General features: G+C 36.6%; 1 protein-coding gene across 1 annotated transcript; it reads right to left on the minus strand.

Moving 5' to 3' along the window:
- Positions 1 to 12: 12 nt before the first annotated feature.
- On the minus strand, positions 13 to 19,893 carry LOC131957067 (putative PPE family protein PPE62). The gene is made up of 3 exons (XM_059321767.1): positions 19,808 to 19,893; positions 19,449 to 19,515; positions 13 to 990 (listed from the first exon to the last, which is right to left on the minus strand). Exons 1-3 carry the CDS (start codon positions 19,891 to 19,893, stop codon positions 13 to 15), a joined length of 1,131 nt encoding a protein of 376 aa, XP_059177750.1.
- Between the last annotated feature and the right edge of the window lie 3,004 nt (positions 19,894 to 22,897).

A 22,897-nucleotide genomic window follows, 5' to 3' on the forward strand; every position in this document is an offset into this window, starting at 1 on the left:
CAGAACAGTTTGTCAGAGTTTCAACCCACAGACCCTGTCGCACAACATTATACCGCCCACTTTACTTCCGCCCACTTTACGTCCGCCCACTTTACTTCCGCCCACCTTACTTCCGCCCACTTTACTTTCGACCACGTTATTTCCGCCCACTTTACTTCCACCCACTTTACTTCCGCCCACTTTACTTTCGCCCACGTTACTTCCGCCCACTTTACTTCCGCCCACTTTACTTCCGCCCACGTTACTTCCGCCCACTTTACTTCCGCCCACTTTACTTCCGCCCACTTTACTTCCGCCCACTTTACTTCCGCCCACTTTACTTCCGCCCACTTTACTTCCGCCCACGTTACTTCCGCCCACTTTACTTCCGCCCACTTTACTTCCGCCCACTTTACTTCCGCCCACTTTACTTCCGCCCACTTTACTTCCGCCCACTTTATTTCCGCCCACTTTACTTCCGCCCACTTTACTTCCGCCCACTTTACTTCCGCCCACTTTACTTCCGCCCACCTTACTTCCGCCCACTTTACTACCGCCCACCTTACTTCCGCCCACTTTACTTCCGCCCACTTTACTTCCGCCCACTTTACTTCCGCCCACTTTACTTCCGCCCACTTTACTTCCGCCCACTTTACTTCCGCCCACTTTACTTCCGCCCACTTTACTTCCGCCCACTTTACTTCCGCCCACTTTACTTCCGCCCACTTTACTTCCGCCCACGTTACTTCCGCCCACTTTACTTCCGCCCACTTTACTTCCGCCCACTTTACTTCCGCCCACTTTACTTCCGCCCACTTTACTTCCGCCCACTTTACTTCCGCCCACTTTACTTCCGCCCACTTTACTTCCGCCCACCTTACTTCCGCCCACTTTACTACCGCCCACCTTACTTCCGCCCACTTTACTTCCGCCCACTTTACTTCCGCCCACTTTATTTCCGCCCACCTTACTTCCGCCCACTTTATTTCCGCCCACCTTACTTTCGCCCACCTTAAATTTTCTCACGGCGTAATTTTGTTTTCATGAATTTTGTCAAATTAATTTTTGCAGATTTTATTCGCAACTGTAAATTAGGTTATATATATATATATATAGATCGAGGTAACTGTCATCGTGTTTATAATTGTAAGTTTTAATATTTTGTTCCATGTGATTGTTTTGTAATTAGTATTTTTTTTTCTCTTTTTCTTTTTTCCCGCTTCAGACATGTAATTTACAGCGTCAGTTGTGTGTTCGCTTTAGTATTACAGTTTTCATCATCGGCTTGTGAGGACTGATACAGATTTACAATAGTAATTTTTCTTTCTTACTTGTAGCCTACTTTCATTAATTTAAGATGGTTACTTATACATAGATCTAATACAAAACGTCTAAATATAAAAAGAAATTAAAAAAAAAAAAAAAAGAAAAAACAACCTGAAAATGCAAATGTGTAATAAAATGATGATTCAAGGGATTTTTTTTGTTGTTGCCGCGGCGTGGTGGGTGAGGGGGGGGGGGGGGGGGGGTGGAATTTGGGTTTTTAAGTAGAGCTGAAATAAATTTGGGATTACAGGGAATTTAAATGATACAAATTTTAAGCAATCGGAAAAGTTATGTTATTACAATGAGACACATCAAAGCAAACACTCTTCCCTTTCAAACATATATATCTATACAGTCCTCAGTTTTTTTTTTTTTTTTAAATTAATTCAATTGTTTTAAACATTTAAATCAGTAATAATAATTTATTTGATAGTTTTAAATAGCATCAAGGACATGAACATCAATATCATATATAATAATCAAAGGGAGAAAATAAAATGGCATAAGAACTAGACTAAAATAAGGTGTGCAAACTCGGTTTCTCAAGACTGCTTAGGTCAGTTTTTTTTTTTTTTACTGCTTAGTTTACTGTGCTTTGTAATTAGCAAAGCGAAAAATTAATCTGTCACTTTATGCTACGAGTAATGAATTTCAAAACGCTGTCTTCATATTTGTGGGTTGATAAAAGGTATATTGAATAAGGTAACAGAAAGTAAAAATAATTACAAATATTTAATATACGTCACTGTAGTTAAAATTTACAAGCAACTAGGCATATTATGTGAATTAGTAAAATAAAAATTATTTTAAAAATTCTAATTATAAATGACACCAGGGTTAAAAAAAAAACTGACACGTTTTCTGTTTATAAATAAGAGAGTGGCCTCCCTTGAATGTGCGGCCCACATGATTTAAATGATAGACCACCCGTGATTTAAATGGTGTGGCACCCATTTTTTTTACTTTCTCGTATATACGAAGTATAGAGAAAGTCTTGTAATCGTGCAAAAAAAAAAATCGAGATTTTTGCAAATCTCGACGTTTTACACCTCACTGATACGGAAAAACATAATTTTGCAATCTTGTCCGTATGTCTGTGTGTCTGTCTGTCTGTGTGTGTGTCTGTGTGTAAACACGATAACTTGAGTACCGTTACAGCTAGGTTGATGAAATTTCATATATAAGTATTTTATCAAAAATCGTAGATCCGTATCAACTTTTTAACGATTTTCGATAACTGGAAGTGGTACTTTTTCTACTTTGAATTTTTCAAAAGCCTATAACTTGAGTACTATTTCAGATAGATAAATGAAATTTCACATGTAAGTAATAGATCTAATTCTCTACCTTCTTTCAAATTTTGAGTAATTGTCGTTTACCGGAAGTACTAATTTACGCTATTTCCGATTTCTCAAAAAACGCAAGTAAATTTATAAAGTACTAATAATATTGCGCACTATTATGCACATTTTGTTTCGGCGTTTGTTTGGTGCGCAATGTTTTTTTCTATGAGATTCTATTCTATTTTTAAAAGTTTAAGTAATTAAAAATCATGTCTACATTCCAAGTTGTATAAGAATATTCGAGAAAGTTTAGGGGAGATCACTCCCGGTTTTTTTTATTCTTCGTTCTTAATTATAATTTTGGATGCAGTCTCTTCCTACACAATTAGGCATTACGTGTCAACATGTTCTGTTCCATACGCCCGTGGACTCCGATTTCAAACCTGCTTTTAATTCTAGATGTGCTTCCATAGCCTTTCTCCACCCAAGACAAAACAGACATTTGGACATTATGAATTAAATGAATTAAAAACATGGAAGAAATATTTAAAACAACAACAACACACGGGCAAATGAGTTATAATAACAACACATATTCAAACTAGCAATTGAGTGAGTGACCTACCTTACAACAACAGCATCAAAAACAACAAATACAACACCAACACCAACACAATCAACATCAACACCGACACCACCACCACCACCAACACCAACACTACAACAACAACACCAACACCACCAACACCAACACCAAAACCAAAATCAACACCAACACTACCACCACCACCAACAACAATATTAACAACATCACCAACACCAACACCAACACCAAAACCAACACGCTGACGCTGGTTAAAGTATATATGTATATATATATATATATATATATATATATATATATATATATATATATATATATATATATATATATATATATATATATATATATATGTGTGTGTGTGTGTGTGTGTATGTATATATATATATATTTATATATATATATAATATATAATATATATATATATATATATATATATATATATATATATATATATATATATATATATATATATATGTGTGTGTGTGTGTGTGTGTGTGTAAGGAGGGGGGGGGGGGCGGTGGGTTCTTCTGGCAATCAATACGTTGACCAGGATGAAATTGTTGTTTGTTTCTTACTTCATCTGAGTAGCTTTACTCTTCAACAATAGTAAAACTAAAGCTTACACGCTGTTTGTTTTTTTTCATTCAGTAATTTAAAACTTATGTCATGCCATTTGTAAACGCACAAAACAAAACTTTTTTAGGCTTTACTTCTGATTACTTTTTCACATCCAACCACAATCTTGACATTGATTTGTCATAACAACTTTAATAGATTAACTTTGTCTGGCATTAATTGTCTGCTTTAATTGATACCAGAAATTCTTATTATCCTCTGGTAAAAAAATTTTTTATGTACAGTTTCACGACCGCATGACCTAGTTAAGAGCATACTGTGTTTGTTGAAAATAACTTTAACAGGACAACAACAAAAATAAAACAAATTGCTGCGGCTTTTTTTTTCTTGAAAAAAAAATGTGTTTAGTTACTAAAATTAATAATCGCCCAATATGCAAGAATTTAAGCAAATTTCATAACAAATTATATATGACCTTTTTAATGATGAGTAAGTTTTTAATAGTTCTACATGTGTTTTAAATTGTCCTCAATGAGAGCCCATTTTGCTAGATGTTATCAGAAATTGAAAAAAAGGTACTTATATATTTGTTCACTTTTAATAACATAACTGAGTGATGATCTGCCATTGTTAAAAAGCTGATGGGGGGTGGGGGGTTGAGGGGGGGTGTCCAGCTTGTCGCTACAAGACTTTCTACCCTGCTCAAAATAACAGAGGGGTGGTCGCTACAAGACTTTCTACCCTGCTCAAAATAACAGAAGGGTGGTCGTTACAAGACTTTCTACCCTGCTCAAAATGACATAGGGGTGGTCACTACAAGACTTTCTACCCTGCTCAAAATGACAGAGGGGTGGTCGCTACAAGACTTTCTACCCTGCTCAAAATGACAGAGGGGTGGTCGCTACAAGACTTTCTACCCTGCTCAAAACGACAGAGGGGTGGTCGCTACAAGACTTTCTACCCTGCTCAAAATGATACAAGGGTGGTCGACAAGAAACCCTCTACCCTGGTCCAAATGGTTAGTCCACCAGATCTAGTCACCCCAAATTCTGCTCACACTTAACATTACTGTTGGTGGAACTGTACTCGTTTAGGGACATGTGATAAGTACAGGTGTAGAAACGTTAGGTAGGAGGGCGGGGGGGGGGGGGGGGAAATGACCGTAGTGACGTAATGGTGAAGGACGTAGGCCACTCCTCGCCGCAACACCGGTCAAGCGGAACGCTGGGAGAAATGGAGTTAATCCTATAGCGCTGTAAAGTGGAAGGAGGAATGGGATCGGATAAACCGGCAGGAGCAGTGGAGCCGGAAAAAAAAACCTTATGGGAGCCCCTAGGCAATCGGAATATCCGGGCACATTTTTTTAGAGTTATCCCAAAATTCGGTTATAATAATTTTTTTTTTTTTTTTTTTTTTTTTTTTTTTTTTTTTGTAAAAATGTTTAAAGGTAAAGGGATGGATAGGGCGGATGTAATTTGGATTTTAAAAAAAAAATGATACATCGAAATGGTGTGATGTTTGAAGAAGGTAAAAAACACTGACATATAGGAGTTGTAGAATACTGTGGTTAAAAAGAGAAAAAGTTTAAAGAGGAAATAGAACAGGTTAGATTAGTAAGAGTAAATACAGGATACGGTGTAAATAGGTAACATACATACACAATATTATATAAATAGGTGGCATACACCATAGTATATAAATGGGTAACATACACACACCATATTATATAAATATGTGACATACACCATAGTACATAAATAGGTAACATACATACACCATACAATATACATAGATCGAAGAATATAAATAGAATAAAAATACAAATTAAAGACAGTCTAAATATACCACATAACATACATATACCACATATTGTAAAGAGATCACACAACATATAACAATATAAATCGCCATTACCATCAATAGACCTAATAATGTGAATAAATCTCACAGTGGACTACACCATAAATAGACCAAACGATATAAATAGATCACATCAGAAAACAGACCACGAAGTTAAATAGCCATTACAGCAAATAGAACCTATCCATCAATTAATCGAAAAAGTAATTGTAGTTTTAAAAAAAAACCACCACCCGCGTCAGCGTCGACAAAAGTGTAACATGCGTCCTCATAATTACACGCTTAATAAATAATGAGCTTTTAATCACGTGATTCGTGACGCCACGCCGCACATATCAGCGCATCGGTGCAGCGACGAACAGAAATTATTACTCTTAAATAATCGAAAACAATGCGCGGGAATTACGCGCGGCGTGTAACGAAAGTAGATGAGTCGCATCGCGCACAGGGGGTGGACGAAAATCGGACGATAAATTACGAGATTTCCCCACGGGGCCCTGGCAGGGATGAGAGAGAAATTGAAGTGAATGTATCATCAAGTTAATTGTCTGAATAGTGTGCTCCGTTGGTAAACAGTGATAGTATGGAGTGCTTAAGCAAACAGTCAAATATTGGGTCGATCCCTTAGTTGGCGACCGGCCGAGGACTTTTTGTCAAGGGTGGGAGGGGAGGGGGGTATAGTGAGTGCCGGTGGGAGGAGAGGGGGGAGTGGTGTTCAGGTGATAGTGAAAATGTTGTTCGCCGTTTGGGTAATGCAGTAATAGCACACACGCAAACTGTTGGGCCATTAGCGACAATCAAATCCTCGTTTGCTTAATGATTTGCATTGTTTGCCTTTGGTCAAAATATAAATTAACAAACAGCCTTTGCATAAATGCATTGGAAGGATTGCTTAATTCAATCACGCGCTACCCACACAAATACACACCCACCGCACACATGCATATATATATATATATATATATATATATATATATATATATACAGCAGAAAAGGTAGTCGTATAGTCCATGTTTTTCAAGCTTATAGAACCTTCCTTCCTTAGCAAACATGCTAATATGCACACCGTTCTGCGCATGAGCTTTTAACTGATATCGTGTATTGATACCATTGATTAATCTACAAGCAGAACATTGATCGTTTGATTAAGCATCAGATCTAGCTATAGTTTTCTGACAGTCACTACACAAAAATAGCTAGTTGTTAAGTCGAAAGAGAATGAACGGTCTTTAATAATTACATGTTTAAATCTTAGTACAAGTGAGCAATCACAGCTTTATTAAGGGATGCAGTTCAAATCTTCAGTAGAAGGAAATTATACAGAAATCAGTTCACTGTTTCAATGAATAGTAAATCCAGAGTAAAAAGATGTAAAGCAGTAAAAAGATATTAAGTCACTTTAAACGTTTCACCCCAAATGTACGAAATATCATTTCCTTTGTTGTTTTACAAAACAAAAGACATTCTAGAGCTAGGATATGTGGTTAAAATTGTTGGATTAGCTCAACTGTCGACTAACTTTAGCACTGGCTTCTGTGTAAATGGTTCTATTTTCTCCCTTTTGACTAACGTGCATGATATGTCATATGCCAATGTGCTACTTCACGCTAGACAATATGTCATATGCCAATGTGCTACTTCACGCTAGACAATATGTCATATGTCAATGTGCTACTTCACGCTAGACAATATGTCATATGCCAATGTGCTACTTTACACAAGACGATATATCATATGCCAATGTGCTACTTCACGCTAGACGATATGTCATATGCCAATGTGCTACTTTACACAAGACGATATGTCATATGCCAATGTGCTACTTTACACAAGACGAAATGTCATTAATATCAAAGACTTAACAACACATTACATTTATGGGGGTTATTGTTTAGTGATTGTGTCCTTTTGAATTGAATTTGTGGCAAATGTGAATAGGCCTACGTTGGGGAATTTTTTTAGTACAGTTTGATGCGTTTTTGTACACACTGAAACCGTTTTTTTTTTTCAATGGAAAATTTTATTGATCCGGATATTTTTATTTAGACATTTATTTAAATCGGGAAATAGTATTGATCGAGAAATTTTAACTGCATGGGTCTGTATTGATAAAACCATTTTTACACTAATTGAGTCAGTTGTATTAACTAATTACTATTTTTAATTGTGCCATTTTAGCACTTATCTAGCTCATTTGTACTGCGAAAGAATTAAAGTCATTGTTGAATGATTCATTGATAAAAAAAAAACACCCACATATTGCTATATTGATAAACGCTTAATAACGCACTCCACTATTTCTTTGTTGGGTCCACATTTTGCATTTTATGACGCCGTCGCCATGGTAACGAAGCGACTAGTATAAGTAGACAGCACTAGTCTTTTAGCTCATATCTCCCCCCCCCCCCCCCATCACTACCCCCTACCCCCACCCCTTCATCAGGAACCCGTACAACATCTAACATTGCATTAAATTATTTCGACAATTTTCCACGCGCATGCGTGCTCTGGTAAAAAAAAAATCGATGAAGTTAATTAGTTTGTTGGTAACAACAACTAGCAAACGGACATTGCTACGGAAAACGTCGTCTACGTTTTCACATGTTGAAGCGGGGAAACGGAATCTACGTTTTCAAAGGTTGCGATTGAAAAATCTACTTCGGTGGTGTTATGTTACTTGCAAGGGTTGGGTTCAGTAGCCTGTGATTTTGCTAGACCAATGGGTACTGGAAATTCAGTAGTCTCATTTTGCTAGACCAATGGGTACTGGAATTTGAAACTTGATGAGTTGGTCAGGACGACGAAAAGTTGATGAATGTAGATCTGGTGTGCGGAGGAAGATGGTTTTGTCGTGATTATTTTTGGCTGGAGGTAATTAGTTTGGTTTTTCAATATGGCGTGTGTGTGGAGGTGATGCACTTGATTATGTGTGGGGGATAGGTGGTGTACTAAATTATATGTGGGGGAGGTGGTGCACTAATTTATATGCTGGAATAGATGGTGCACTAGATTATATGTGGGAGATAGGAGGTGCACTAGATTATATATGGGGGATAGGTGGTGCACTTGATTATATGTGGGGGATAGGTGGTGCACTTGATTGTATGTGGGGAGGTGGTGCACTTGATTATGTGTTGGGGATAGGTGGTGCACTAGATTGTATAAGGGATAGGTGGTGTACTAGATTATGTGTGGGGATATGTTGTGCACTAATTTGTATGTGGGAAATAGGTGGTGCACTAGGCAATGTGTGTGGGGCATGGGGCATAGTGCTGACCGTTGTAACCCTTCATATCAAAGTTCAGAAACAGACTAGCACCATTGATCGTTAGGTTCGACTGAGTAGATTTTTCTTTCACAATTTCATTCTGCTTTTTCTTTCTCTAACTTAAAACGAAATGGCAGTCAAAAGATGAGATGAACAACCCACAAGAACAAACTAGCTCTAACCCGACTTGCGTATTCAACATCAAGATTTTGTATATCAATACCCTTTTTTTTTGACAACGCTGTGTTTGAATATGATATTAAACTGACAAGTTGCTGGTCTAAACATAGCGACATCCAAAAATTTTACGCTCGAATTCTCTCAGCTCTAAAGCTTGCTGTGTATTCCTAACATTCTTCAACATTCCGTTACCATGGAAACCAATGCACTCTATCGTACTAAATTTAGTTTAATCTTCTACACACCAAAAAAGAGCATCTTTCCACTGGAGTGCTAACTATATTCTAAAAAAAGTAAAAAAAAGAAAATCCAGTTATCCAACTTCGGACACAGGTCACCGTGACATCATTTCGTCCTTCACCTTGCTTAACAAGTAACTCTTCAACCATTTTTTTTTTATTTTGTTCCACTACGCTCGTGTTGGAGTCAATAGCAGGACCCGATAATAAAGTTTTTTTCTGTGGACTCAGGTTTTGAAGACTTGCGCACTAGGCTGAGAAAGGGTGTGAAATCGGGACAAGCATAAGGACCAGTATATTGGGTTAGTGTTGAGGTGGGTTTTGTTGGAGTCAATAGCAGGACCCAATAATAACGTTTTTTTTCTCCTGGGCTAAAGTTTTGAAGACTAGCGCACTAGGCTGAGAAAGGGTGTGAAATTGGTACAGGCAGAAGGACCACTGTATTGGGTTAGTGTTGAGGTGGGGGTTTTTTTGTTGTTGTAGACGGGAAGTGACTGGCTGGATTTTTAAAATTTGCTTTTTATAGAGTGTGGAAAGGTTGAACAGCTGTCAGTAGAGGAATAGGATGTTAGTCTTGATGTTAGCCTCAGATATTAGCCTTTTGGTTAGAGATGTTAGACTGATGATGTTAACCTGAGATATTAGTTTATGTTAGTCTGATATGTAAGCCTGATATATATATATATATATATATATATATATATATATATATATATATATATATATATGATAAAAATATTACCACTACGATGATACAAATGCTATTACTACATTGATACAAATGCTACTTCTACGATGATACAAAAGTTCCTACTTATACGACTCTGATTCAAATTCACTACCATGTAAATACGACCATGTTGGCTTTGTTGCTATCACTAAAACAGTTGATACCGTGCAGTAACCAGTACGACACAAGGATACTGCTAATAAACCAACATTGAACGCCAGAAATAGCAAGGACACTAAACACAAAGATTTATAATATCTCTGGCTAAAAGGTTATTATCTCAGGATAACCTCAAGGCTAAAATCTCTGGCTAAAAGGTTAATATCTCAGGGTAACATCAAGACTAAAATCTCTGGCTAAAAGGTTAATATCTCAGGATTACATCAAAGCTAAAATCTCTAGCTAAAAGGTTAATATCTCAGGATTACATCATGGCTAAAATCTCTGGCTAAAAGGTTAATATCTCAGGATAACATTAAGGCTAAAATCTCTGGCTAAAAGGCTAATATCTCAGGATAACATCATGGCTAAAATCTCTGGCTAAAAGGCTAATATCTCAGGATAACATCAAGGCTAAAATCTCTGGCTAAAAGGTTAATATCTCAGGATAACATTAAGGCTAAAATCTCTGGCTAAAAGGCTAATATCTCAGGATAACGTCATGGCTAAAATCTCTGGCTAAAAGGCTAATATCTCAGGATAACATCAAGGCTAAAATCTCTGGCTAAAAGGTTAATATCTCAGGATAACATTAAGGCTAAAATCTCTGGCTAAAAGGTTAATATCTCAAGATAACATGAAGGCTAAAATATCTGGCTAAAATGTTAATATCTCAGGATAACCTCAAGGCTAAAATCTCCGGCTAACATCTCAGGCCAACAGTTCACTACCAACATCTGTTTAACCACTAATACACTCCATAGAAGTTAAATTTAAAAATATGGAACTTATGTTTACTCTTGCACCTATGAAAACAGAATTTACCGAATTCATTGAGCAAGACAAGAGAAGACTCCTTATTAATTTTACACACCTTAAAAGTTAATTAATTCCGCAGACATTCTGATATTTTACCTTTGTCTTTATGAATGCGTCCTGTCTTCTACGAACGCAGAAATCTTCTCTCAATCAACACGAGAGTTTGCAAAACAAAACTGGCAATATATATATTTAGCTATAGGCAGGGGGGATATAAGGAGAGAGAAAACATTTGAAGGCACGTCATCTTGCTGTTAAATTTAGCAGCATATAATCGTCAGCACACGTTTGTATCGTTTTCATTAAATTTAAATGGCAGTGTAATTTATTGACGATTGAAACAAAAGTTTTAAAATAAAACCGGGTTTAATTATTCATGGAAACAAATGTGTCTGAAAAGCTGCTTTTTGCTTGTAGATGCATCTCTTCGTATTCTAATTTTAACACAAACATTTCAAACAAGGCTGTCAGGGATTTGTTGATGATGTGGGGATGGTGAGATGGTGATGGTGTGTTTATAAGGTTAAGCTGATAACTAGAAGATGTTGTGTTGATAGAGGGATTATGTGAGGATTAAGTTTTTATTATGTGGCGATGTGGTGGTTACTCTGTTGATGTGTTATGGTAATGTGTTGTGGTAATGTGTTGTGGTAGTGTGTTGTGGTAGTGTGTCGTGGTAATATGATGATGTGTGAACGAGTACAGGAAATAATTTTGCAGTTTAACTTTAAATATAGGAATCTTAACGAATCAACTGGAAACTAAACTGCTTTATATGTAGAGCAATATTAACACAAGAATGTGTTGTGATTTTATTTTTATTACTTTGCGTTGTTATGTTTGTGTGTTGGCATGTTTATGTTTGTGTCCCGATGTTGTTTTGGTGATTTAGTGTGTTAATACATTCCTACAGCTGGGGTCCGCTGTGTTTACTTCTTGATGTGTGTCTTAAAATCTGATGTGCTGATATATTTTTTATTCATGTTTGTTTATGTTTTCTGTTTGTACTACAGTGATGTGTTTCTCAGTGTTCACGTGTGTGCAGAGGCGTAGCGACCCTTCCCGGCGCCCGGGGACAAACTTTTCGACTTGCACCCCCCTCAAACTTTCGATTTGCACCACCCCCCCCTCGAGATTTTTATCTGCACCCTCATCAAACTTTCCATTTCCACCCCCCTCAACCTTTCAATTTATTTTTCCAACCTATTTTGGCGCCCCCTAAGGTCGGCGCCCGGGGACATATGTCCCCCCCACCCCCCCCCCCCTCGCTACGCTACTGCGTGTGTGCATGCTATCACCTTCAGTATTTTAATATCTAAGGTACAGCACACAAGGTTATACACGGTGAACATAATAAACTAGGACAGAAGAGCTGCTTGGTTGGTCCTAGGTGGCAGGAAATAAGACGGTGAACAGTGAAAGCTGAGGGCATGTTGAAGGTACATGATCCGTGGTCATTGAAGACTTGGGTTAATTCGTTGAAATTTGATTATAGATGTAGTATATGTATAAGTCGGTGAATAGTGAAAGCAGAGGGCATGTTGAAGCTACACAATGCATGGTCATTAAAGACGTAGGTTTAGAATTCGTTGAAATCAAATACTAATTAAATTAAGAATACATACGTATTACATTATTAATATTGTAACTAAATATAGACAAGCAAATTGTGAGAAATAGATGAGAGGTGGCTTATGGGATCATAAATACAAATTGTATGAGCAAATGCCCACTTAATTTGTGACTTTTTTGAGGATAAAGTTCCTTCACTGATGACTGACTGACACACTACCTGACGGCGTATTATGGGTTCATATATATATATATATATATATATATATATATATATATATATATATATATATATATATTATATATATATATATATATATATATATATATATATATATATATATATATATATATATATATATATATATATATATATATAATCTTTCTCTCTCTCCTCTCTCTCTGTCTCTCTCTCTCTCTCTCTCTCTCTATATATATATATATATATATATATATACTAGCCGTCCCGGCCAGGCCCTGCTCTGGCTTCTGTGAAAAACCTTTCTGTTAAAGACCATCACCTGTGTGTTTAGTAATCATCATAAACCCGGCATTGCCCACCCAAACCACAACCAACCAAAACCAAAACAACAAAACGCAAACATAACTCTAACACAATTACAAATACAAACGAAAACAAAAACTTACAACAAACCAACCACAACCACAAACACCAATACGAACACAAAGAAAAAAGCAAACAAAAACAAACCAAATCCAAACGCAAAACCAACCACAAACACAAACACAAACCCAAAGAAAAAAACAAACGAAAAAGCAAACGAAAACAAACCAAATCCAAACGCAAAACCAACCACAAACCCAAAGAAAAAAACACAAAAGAAAAAACAAACGAAAACAAACCAAATCCAAACGCAAAACCAACCTCAAACACAAATACAAACACAAACCCAATGAAAATAAAACACAAACGAAAACGAAAAAAGAAAGAACAAAAACGAACCAAATCAAAACGCAACCACTAACGCAAACCCAACCTAAACACAAAGAAAACACTAACGCGAATATAAACGCAAAGTGCTCACGGGGCTGAATCGCCTGCTTCAACTTAATAAACGACTATAGTACCCCAACTTATTCATAGTCTTTTGCACTCACTTTAATGAACGTAGGCGCGAAACCGAACACGGGAGGCCCGGGACCCCAAATAGCACCCTGTCTGGGCGCCAGAGGACGCACCATGACGTCACCGCCTGATTGAACTTAGTAAACGCCTATAGTGCATAACTTATTCATAGTCTTTTGAACTCACGCGAACGTAGATACCATAGCGTACACCGGAAGGCCCGGGGCGCCAAATAGCATCCTGTCGGGGTGCCGGAGAACGCCCGGATTTGATTCACTTAAAGACTATAGTAACCTTTCTTATCCATAGTCTATCGCACTGTTTAAAACAAAATTATGCAGCATAGCGCTCACATGATAGCCCAGGGTGCCAAATCGAACCGTGCAGGGGCGCCGGCGGACGCGCCTGTTTCAATTTAGTGAACAAAAATGATAATACTCCAAGCTTATCCGTAAATGGAAAGAAATAAACACATAGGATTTGTAGGACCTGGCTTATTAAATGTTTTTGATTTTAAAAAAAATAATAATTATTGAACAGTATGTTCAGTGTATAGAATAAATAAAAGGCAGTGTTAAAAATACCTAACGACATTGCACTTAATCAATCCCCGCTAATTGTGTAATTATTTTTTTTTTCTTAACACCAAAACAAAGTAATAAAATGTTAATTCTCTCTTCTTAAGGATTTTTTTTATTAAAGGGAAGTAACTGTGCAGTCAATACATTTCCGACACAATTTTAGAAATTTTATAAACGTCGATACACTTTTTAAAAATTTTATGTCGTGTTCATAATTGAAAATTATTCTTCCAAGTAAATAGAATGAAAATTGGTTTTAAAGACTTTCAATGGTAATTTTTTTTACTCGTAAATTTAGACTATGAGCACGATAAAAAATCTAACACTTAAATCCATAGAACTGTCAACGACAAACTTTTTTTGCCACACGTTACAGAACTGAGCTTTATATATTAGATATATATATATACTAGCCGTCCCGGCCAGGCCCTGCTCTGGCTTCTGTGAAAAACCTTTCTGTTAAAGACCATTACCTGTGTGTTTAGTAATCATCATAAACCCGGCATTGCCCACCCAAACCACAACCAACCAAAACCAAAACAACAAAACGCAAACATAACGCTAACACAATTACAAATACAAACGAAAACAAAAACTTAACAACAAACACAACCACACCCACAAACACCAATACATACACAAATAAAAAACAAACAAAAAAGCAAACGAAAACAAAAACCTAACAACAAACCCAACCACAAACACCAATACCAACAAAAAAAAAATCAACGAAAAAAGCAAACGAAAACAAACCAAATCCAAACGCAAAACCAACCAAAAACACAAATACAAACCCAAACAAAAAAAACACAAACAAAAACGAAAAAAGAAAGAACAAAAACGAACCAAATTAAAACGCAACCACTAACGCAAACCCACCTAAACACAAAGAAAACACTAACGCGAACATAAACGCCCGGGGCGGAATCACCTATTTTAGCTTAATGAACGACTATGGTACCCCAACTTATTCACAGTCTTTTGCACTCACTTAAACGAACGCGCCTGTTTCAATTTAATAAACAATTTTAATACTCCAAGCTTATCCGTAAAATACCTACATTTGCACTTGATTAATCCCCGCTAATTATGTAATTATTTTTTTTCCCAACACCAAAACAAAGTAATTAAAAAGTAAATTATTTTCACGGAATGCAATGGTTTTATAAAGTTATAAAGGGAAGTAATTGTGTTTTTCCTAATTTATCAAAGGGAAGTAAGTGCTATAGGACTAAATAAAGACATAATTAGAATTCTTGTAAAAGATGATATTTTTTTTAAAACTTGTGTTTAATGAACATGCCGACAATTATTACTATAATTTGAAAAATGAAAATTATTTCCCAACACTTTCAATAGTAATTTTTTAGCTCATAAATTTAGACAAATGCGCACGATAATTTTCTAACTTTTAAATTCGTACACTTCCAACGACATACAGATTACATACAGAACTGAGCTTTATATATTAGATATATATATATATATATATATATATATATATATATATATATATATATATATATATATTTCGTAAATTTTCTTTGCTACATTAGGTAGAAATAAAGAATCAGAACAAATACCTAACACTATTGTTGGCTTAACTGTCCACTCTTACAAATACCATCCTCACCACGTTGTGCATAATTTAAAATTTTTGATATCGCCTCTCATTAATCTCTCCGAGTTCCCTCATTATCCCATTAAAAGGCAGCCTTACAAAGACCGATCACTCGGCCCGAGCAGTTCCGATAACTCTCCCACGCTAATTATTACACGGGAGTAAAAGTCTTGTCAGCCTAACCTGTGACACCATGGGTGGGGGTCGGGTGTGTGCTGGGGTTAGGGTGGAGGGAGGGGTTGGAGTCGTTTTCCTGTGCAACTTGAAATCGTGAACTGCATAGGATGGGGGAAAGGGGGTTGAAGAGGAGAAAGTGTTATTCGTTTAGCTGGTGGGAACAGAAGGGATAATTAAGGTAATTTCTAACTTGTAATCGTCATACAGGGGTAGGGTGGGGTGGGGGAGCTGGGGGTGGGGGTAAGCGACTTGTCATCTGACCCATGATTCCAAGGCGTGTGTGTGTGTGGGGGGGGGGGGGGGCTGAGGGCCAGTGTTTCTTCCAGACTTTTTTCGCCGGGGGGGGGGGGGCACTTGAAATTTTCGGGGGGGGGGGGGGGGCGGTAGACTTTCTTCGGGGGGGGGGGGGGCGGACACTGTTAAAAGTATATATTTTCTATATAAATTATATAAATTTCATTTCGTTCGGGGGGGGGGGGGGGGCGGTAAAAAAATTTCGGGGGGGGGGGGGGGCTTAAGAGATGCCTGGAAGAAACTCTGGTGAGGGCATGGAAGTTGAATATTTTCATTCTAAATCGTGATCCCGGCGGGCGGGTCTTTACAGTGAGTGGAGGGGGGGGGGGGGGGGGTGTAAAGTATGTTCAGTTTTTCTTGTCCTACCTTTGCAGTCAAATTATTTTTAAAAAAAATTGTATTGAGCTAAAGATCAAAACCACATAACTAAAGCTCACTTTCATTAAGCTAACAATCAAATCCACATTGCCGGAGCTTACTTTTATTGAGCTAACAATCAAATCCACATTACAGGAGCTTACTTTTATTGAGCTAACATTCAAATCCACATTGCAGGAGCTTACTTTTATTGAGCTAACATTCAAATCCACATTGCAGGAGCTTACTTTTATTGAGCTAACAATCAAATCCACATTACCGGAGCTCACTTGCTGAGAGGGCTTAAAAAACCGAGGCTGTAATGTGAGCAGTTTAAAAAGAGGCCAATGTGCAGCCGTGGTTAACTGCACTTCAGGCCAATTAACAGATTTTTTTTTTTTAAAAGACGACGGGAAACTCCACTCCGCGCTTGTAACGCAGCGAAATATCAGTTCCAGTGGCCGAATATCACGGAGACTTCACATACACTTCACTTTGCTGAAGCTCATGGAGACTTCACATACACTTCACTTTGCTGAAGGTCATGGAGACTTGAGACACATTTCAATAAAAACAATAACATACGAGGTAGCAGTTGACATTTGAAAATGTGGTGTAAATAATTTATGCATCATGAAGCAAAAAAAAACAAACAACAAACAACGTATTTGACAGCTCATTGGAGAAAAAGCGACGACATCAAAATAGGAGAAATAAATTGAGGGAAAGCGACGTGAGTAACTACATGAGGAGTCTTGAAGGTCAGGCATGCATGGCAAGTTAACAAGGTCAAGGGCTTACGAAGAGTGATGAAGTTCTTGTCTTAGTTGGACAGTGTGGCCTAGAAGTAGAGCGCTAGACTGCTAACCTGAAAGACTCGAGTTCGAATCCGGGTTCAAGTTTGTAGAACGTACCTGAGTCCACCCAGCTATGATAGGCACCTAACTCAAGTTAGGAAAAGTATAGGCGGCTGGGAATAGCGCTGACCATACTATCACTTAATTTCTGAAGTCACAGAAACAGGTGAACTCTACTTCACTTGCCCTACGTACCATCAGGTTCGAAAAGGAAAAATTACTTTTTACTTTCACTTGCCTCAGGGGTAATCTTAAGGTCAAGGATATTGGAAAATGTATGAAGGACGAAATGCATACAGAGACAGCTTATGAAGGTAAGGATATTCTAAACTTTAAGAAGGAAATGTAGAATAGGCCAGGTATAAAGTCCAAGGTCACAGGAAGTTATGAAATGTACAACAAAATATTCATAAAGGTCAAGGATATGAGGATATGGAAGGTAATGTAACGTTCAACAGACCATGTATAAAGGTAAAGGATACGGAAAGTAATGTAACGTACAGCTGACCATCTTTAAAGGTCAAGAACATTGAAAGAACTATGAATGGCGGCATGCATAAAAGTACAGATTTTAACGTTACGAAGGATATATATATATATATATATATATATATATATATATATATATATATATATATATATATATATATATATATTTATTTATATTTATATATATATACATATATATATGTTAGCTAATAAGGCAAACGACATCACGCTTGTATAAAAACATGTAATGTAGAGGTTATAAAATCCAAGGACAGAAAAGACACTTTCAAAGAACATAAATTTGACACGTTTTTTGACGCAATAGAAACAAAAAAAACAGGGCCTAGAGAAATGTTCATTTAAAAGAAAAAATCGACTGCTAATGTTTCAATTTTCTCTTTGACATTTTACAAATCCAACTCATTTCATCCTAACTTCTTTAACGAAGGACTCGGCCAGCGCCTCGGTTATTACTTTTTGATGATCTACTCGGATCATCTTCATAATTCGCTCCTCTTGAGGGTTCGCGGAGAAGCGTTGCATTTCCTTGAGAAAATACAAAAAAAAACTTCAGCACTGAATGTAGGCATTCATCCGGCTACCTTTATTCTATAGACTGCTCCCAGGCCAGAGCCGGCTTCCGGTTAGAAGAATTATCCCCCAAGAATGCTAAGCCGGTCGACATTCATGTGTAATTTATTTTTCTTGTAATTGAATTTCGAGGACAAATTGTGGAGAGAATTAAATCTACATTATTGGAGGGATACATTTATTTTAGAAGATTCTCCTAATTAGGCGAGCTAAAGGGCGGGGATTGGGAATATGAATAGGGAACATGTATTAGATTAAACAGAGTTAGGTGAAGTATTCACTCAGATTACGTCGAGCGGAAAGAATATTTCTGACCTAATTTTGTTGATGATTTAAAAAAAAAGATAGTAAATAAATATTCAGCCCAAACTGTTAATAATTGTTTTTATATACTGATATATAAATTATATATATATATATATTATATATATATATATATATATATATATATATATATATATATCAATCATATATAAATTATATATATATATGATATACATACACACACACACACACATATATAATATATATATATATATATATATATATATATATATATATATGTAAATATAAATAAATTAATATATAGGCCTACATATATATATATATATATATATATATATATATATATATTTATATATATATATATATATATATATATATATATATATATATATATATATACATGTATGTGGTTGTGTTAATATTACATGCATATTTTACACAGCCACTCATACAAACATACACGTATGTATAGTCAATATAAAGTCACAAAATTTCATCCTATTTTACGCCTAACCTCCCAAAACCCAGAAGTTACAAATATACAAGCTAGTAATCGTCTACCACTGTCCTCAATGTTACACCTAAGAAATAATTATTACATTTTACGTCACATTTCTGAATCCCCTATCCTCACTACTTCACGCAATAGAAATAAGCCTTGGTTATTGGACTGACCACGCCATTCCCTTACAAACCGTGGTAACAAAATTTGACATCCCTTCAGACTTCCAAGTCTACAGACTCTCCGTTATTTACTTTCTAATGACGCACAAACCCACATCTATGATCTAAGTCTTCCCAAACTCTTCATCGCAAAATTAACTTCACACACAAAATTACTTTTTCCATTTCTAGGTCAGACGCCCATCATACCAGTTCGAAAAACATTCTCCAATGTCCAATAACACCCAGGCTAGCGTCGAGGAATCTTTGGACAAAATGTTGGGTCCTCTGGCCATTTTTGCTATCTATTTTCCCCGCTAAGCCGTACTTTACGATGCTAGGGTAAGATTAGATCTGTGACCTACACTCTGGAGGCAAGGATTTCGACAACAAAAAAACAGAGGATGTGACCGATATATAAAGGACAGATTCCGAATCAGAGATAGAATTGCTTTATAAAAAGTGAGTAAAATTTGTTGATATATTTAAAAACATGAAGAATTATGTAAGCAAAAAGTAAAAAAAAAAAAAAAAAAAAACAACTAATAAAATAAATCTAAGTCCAGTAGCTTCTAGATCTACTGTTGACTTTTCAACATATTGCACTGTTGCCTCAATTATCTTATAAGCTCTGAGTTATCGTGCGCTCATATTTTATATACGCATCAAAACATGAGAAAATATACAACACAGGGCTAGACAACTCACTAAATCCCTATCCCCAAGGGATTCTATCCCAGCGTAATAAAAAAATGACATATAACACAAGCCATACATTACCCCACATCCCACACGTCGATTCACACATACATCCAGTATTACAACACACACACGCACACACACACACACCTCATGTTATTTCTTTGAATATAAAATAATAATCAGAATAAAATAATACTTCAAACATAAAAGTCGTTGGCATTCACTTTCGAAAAAAAATATAACTGTAATTCGGTCTTGAAAGCTGATTAATGAATGTAATTCAAAACCGAAACTTTATTTATTTTTCACGAATCTTATGCAACAAATATTTATAATCTTTTTAAAATAGTGTTTTTGATATTTCATATTGTTAGAATTGAAGGTATTAGTCATGGTAAAAGTTAGCAGTAATGTGTCTATTAGTGGATTTTTACCGTGGCTTCAATAAGCTCGCTCATAAAAGGATGTTCTATGAGTCACTGTAAAGTAAAAGTAAAGCTCCCTTTTCGAACCTGATGGTCCATGGGGTAAGTGAAGTAGAGTTCACCTGTTTTAAATGATCACGGCTTATGAAGGGATACTGTAGTCAGAAGTATTGCCAGCCGCCTTTACTTTTCTCTAACGCGAGTTAGGTAACTATCAGAGCTCGGTGGACCCAGGTACGTTCTACTGACTTGCACCCAGATTCGAACTCGAGACTTTCAGTTTAGCTGTATAACGCTCTACCACAAGACCACGCCATCACACACAGATCACTCACTGTACTTTATTGTAATGCCCACTTTAACAGTTGGCCAATGTTTACCTATAAACACAACACAACTCACTGTTAAAAAACAAACACATTCTCACATCTCCCTGATGACATATAGCTGAACACAAGATAAAGAATAGTTCAAAAAAGAAGCCCTAAATATGATTCAGAAGTTGAATAATGACGTCATGACTGCTTTTAATGAAGTCAGCAAAATTTAAATTTACGCTAGAACAGTTTATTAAACTTGACAGTGGGTTTTTAGAAATTAATTTTAGTTAGGAAAATCCTAGTTCTGATATGAAGAATGAAGCAAAGCATACATTTTGATATTTTAGTTTTAATGTGTGTGTGTGTTGGTAAGTCATGTGTGTGCTTCTGGCATTATATGGTAGTATGTGTGTGTGTGTGAGAATGTATATATTAGCGTGTGTGTGTGTCGTGTGTCTGGGTTTATGTGTATGAGCGTATGTGAATTCAAATGTATTTTTATTGTGTATATATGTGCAGTTTTTTTTTTGGGGGGGGGGGGTAGATTTGTATTTGTGTGTGTATGTGTGTGTGAGTCTGAGCATATATTTTTGTCAGTGTATTTGTGTGTGTGAGACTATGTGTAAAAATATAAGAGGGTCAAAGAATAAGAATATAGATTATTGATTAAAATATAAACTAAAAGAAAAAAATAGGGATATGTATCAGTGTTGTTTGTTTGTGTTTTGTATTTATGTTCCCGTGTTAAAGAGATCTTGGTGAGGCATGCATCATGTACAAAATAGAACAAAATCGTCACTAGAAAATTCAATTCAATTCATGGAACTGCTTTGCGGAGTGCCCATAAACATAGGTCATAGATCATGGGTCATGGGTCATTAAAGTAAAAATACAAACTACGTGAACATGAGTCACGTGACATTGAGATAGCATCGCAGTTGTTTTGCGATTCAATACAAATTATTTAGATACCATTACAAACGTACGTCACTTCAACATTGGTCGCTGAGGAACCATTTTGGAATAAACTGCACTTACACATGTGGGTCAGGGGTCGTTGAGATAGCATCGCAAATGTTCTGCAATTCAACACGGGTTATTTTGATAGCATTACAAATGTACGCATGGGTCTTTGAGGAACCATTTGGAATAAACTACACTTACACATGTGGGTCAGGGGTCGTCGCCTAACCCCCACGTACAGCATATAAAGTCCGTCTATCACATCCTAAACACATAATCTTTTTATCACGCCCTTCATTTGTTGCACATTTTTTTACCCCAAATTTAATTTCCAGGCTTTGTCATTTTCAGCGTCCCAAAAAATATTTTGCCCAGTGGATTGATGACATCTGATTCGGCCTTCCCCGTTTTTTTTTTCTGGCAACAATTTTTTACCGTTTGACCCGAATGCTTGTCTTAAGTCACGCGAGCTTGTTGTGTTCTTTTGTTGTGTTCTTGACGTTTTTCTTCCAATCGGATTTTCCCCCGAAAAACGCTGTCGGCGGCTAGGGTGGTTAGGGTAGTGTTTACTGTGCGTAGTTTAGTCATATTTTGTGGGGTAGATTAGTCAGTGCTGACAGTAGTTTAGTCATATTTTGTGGGGTAGATTAGTCAGTGCTGACAGTAGTTTAGTCATATTTTGTGGGGTAGATTAGTCAGTGACAGTAGTTTAGTCATATTTTGTGGGGTAGATTAGTCAGTGCTGACAGTAGTTTAGTCATATTTTGTGGGGTAGGCTAGTCAGTGCTGACAGTAGTTTAGTCATATTTTGTGTAGGTTAGTCGATGCAAAAAAGTAGTTTAGTCATATTTTGTGAAGTAATGGGGGTAGTTTAGTCAATGGTAACGGTA

This window comes from Physella acuta, unplaced genomic scaffold, assembly GCF_028476545.2.
Source record: "Physella acuta isolate Inbredline_101_S28 unplaced genomic scaffold, ASM2847654v3 ptg001203l, whole genome shotgun sequence".
In the NCBI taxonomy this organism is placed as follows: Eukaryota; Metazoa; Mollusca; class Gastropoda; family Physidae; genus Physella; species Physella acuta.

What these genes read in the sequence shown, in the direction of transcription:
- LOC131957067 (XM_059321767.1), bottom strand. Translation starts at nt 19,893, where the DNA reads ATGGCCAGAGGACCCAACATTTTGTCCAAAGATTCCTCGACGCTAGCC. An exon ending in GGAGAATGTTTTTCGAACTG is followed by an intron (nt 19,516 to 19,807) that starts GTATGATGGGCG and finishes ATTATTTCTTAG; the next exon opens with GTGTAACATTGAGGACAGTG. An exon ending in TAACTTCTGGGTTTTGGGAG is followed by an intron (nt 991 to 19,448) that starts GTTAGGCGTAAA and finishes AGAAAATTTAAG; the next exon opens with GTGGGCGAAAGTAAGGTGGG.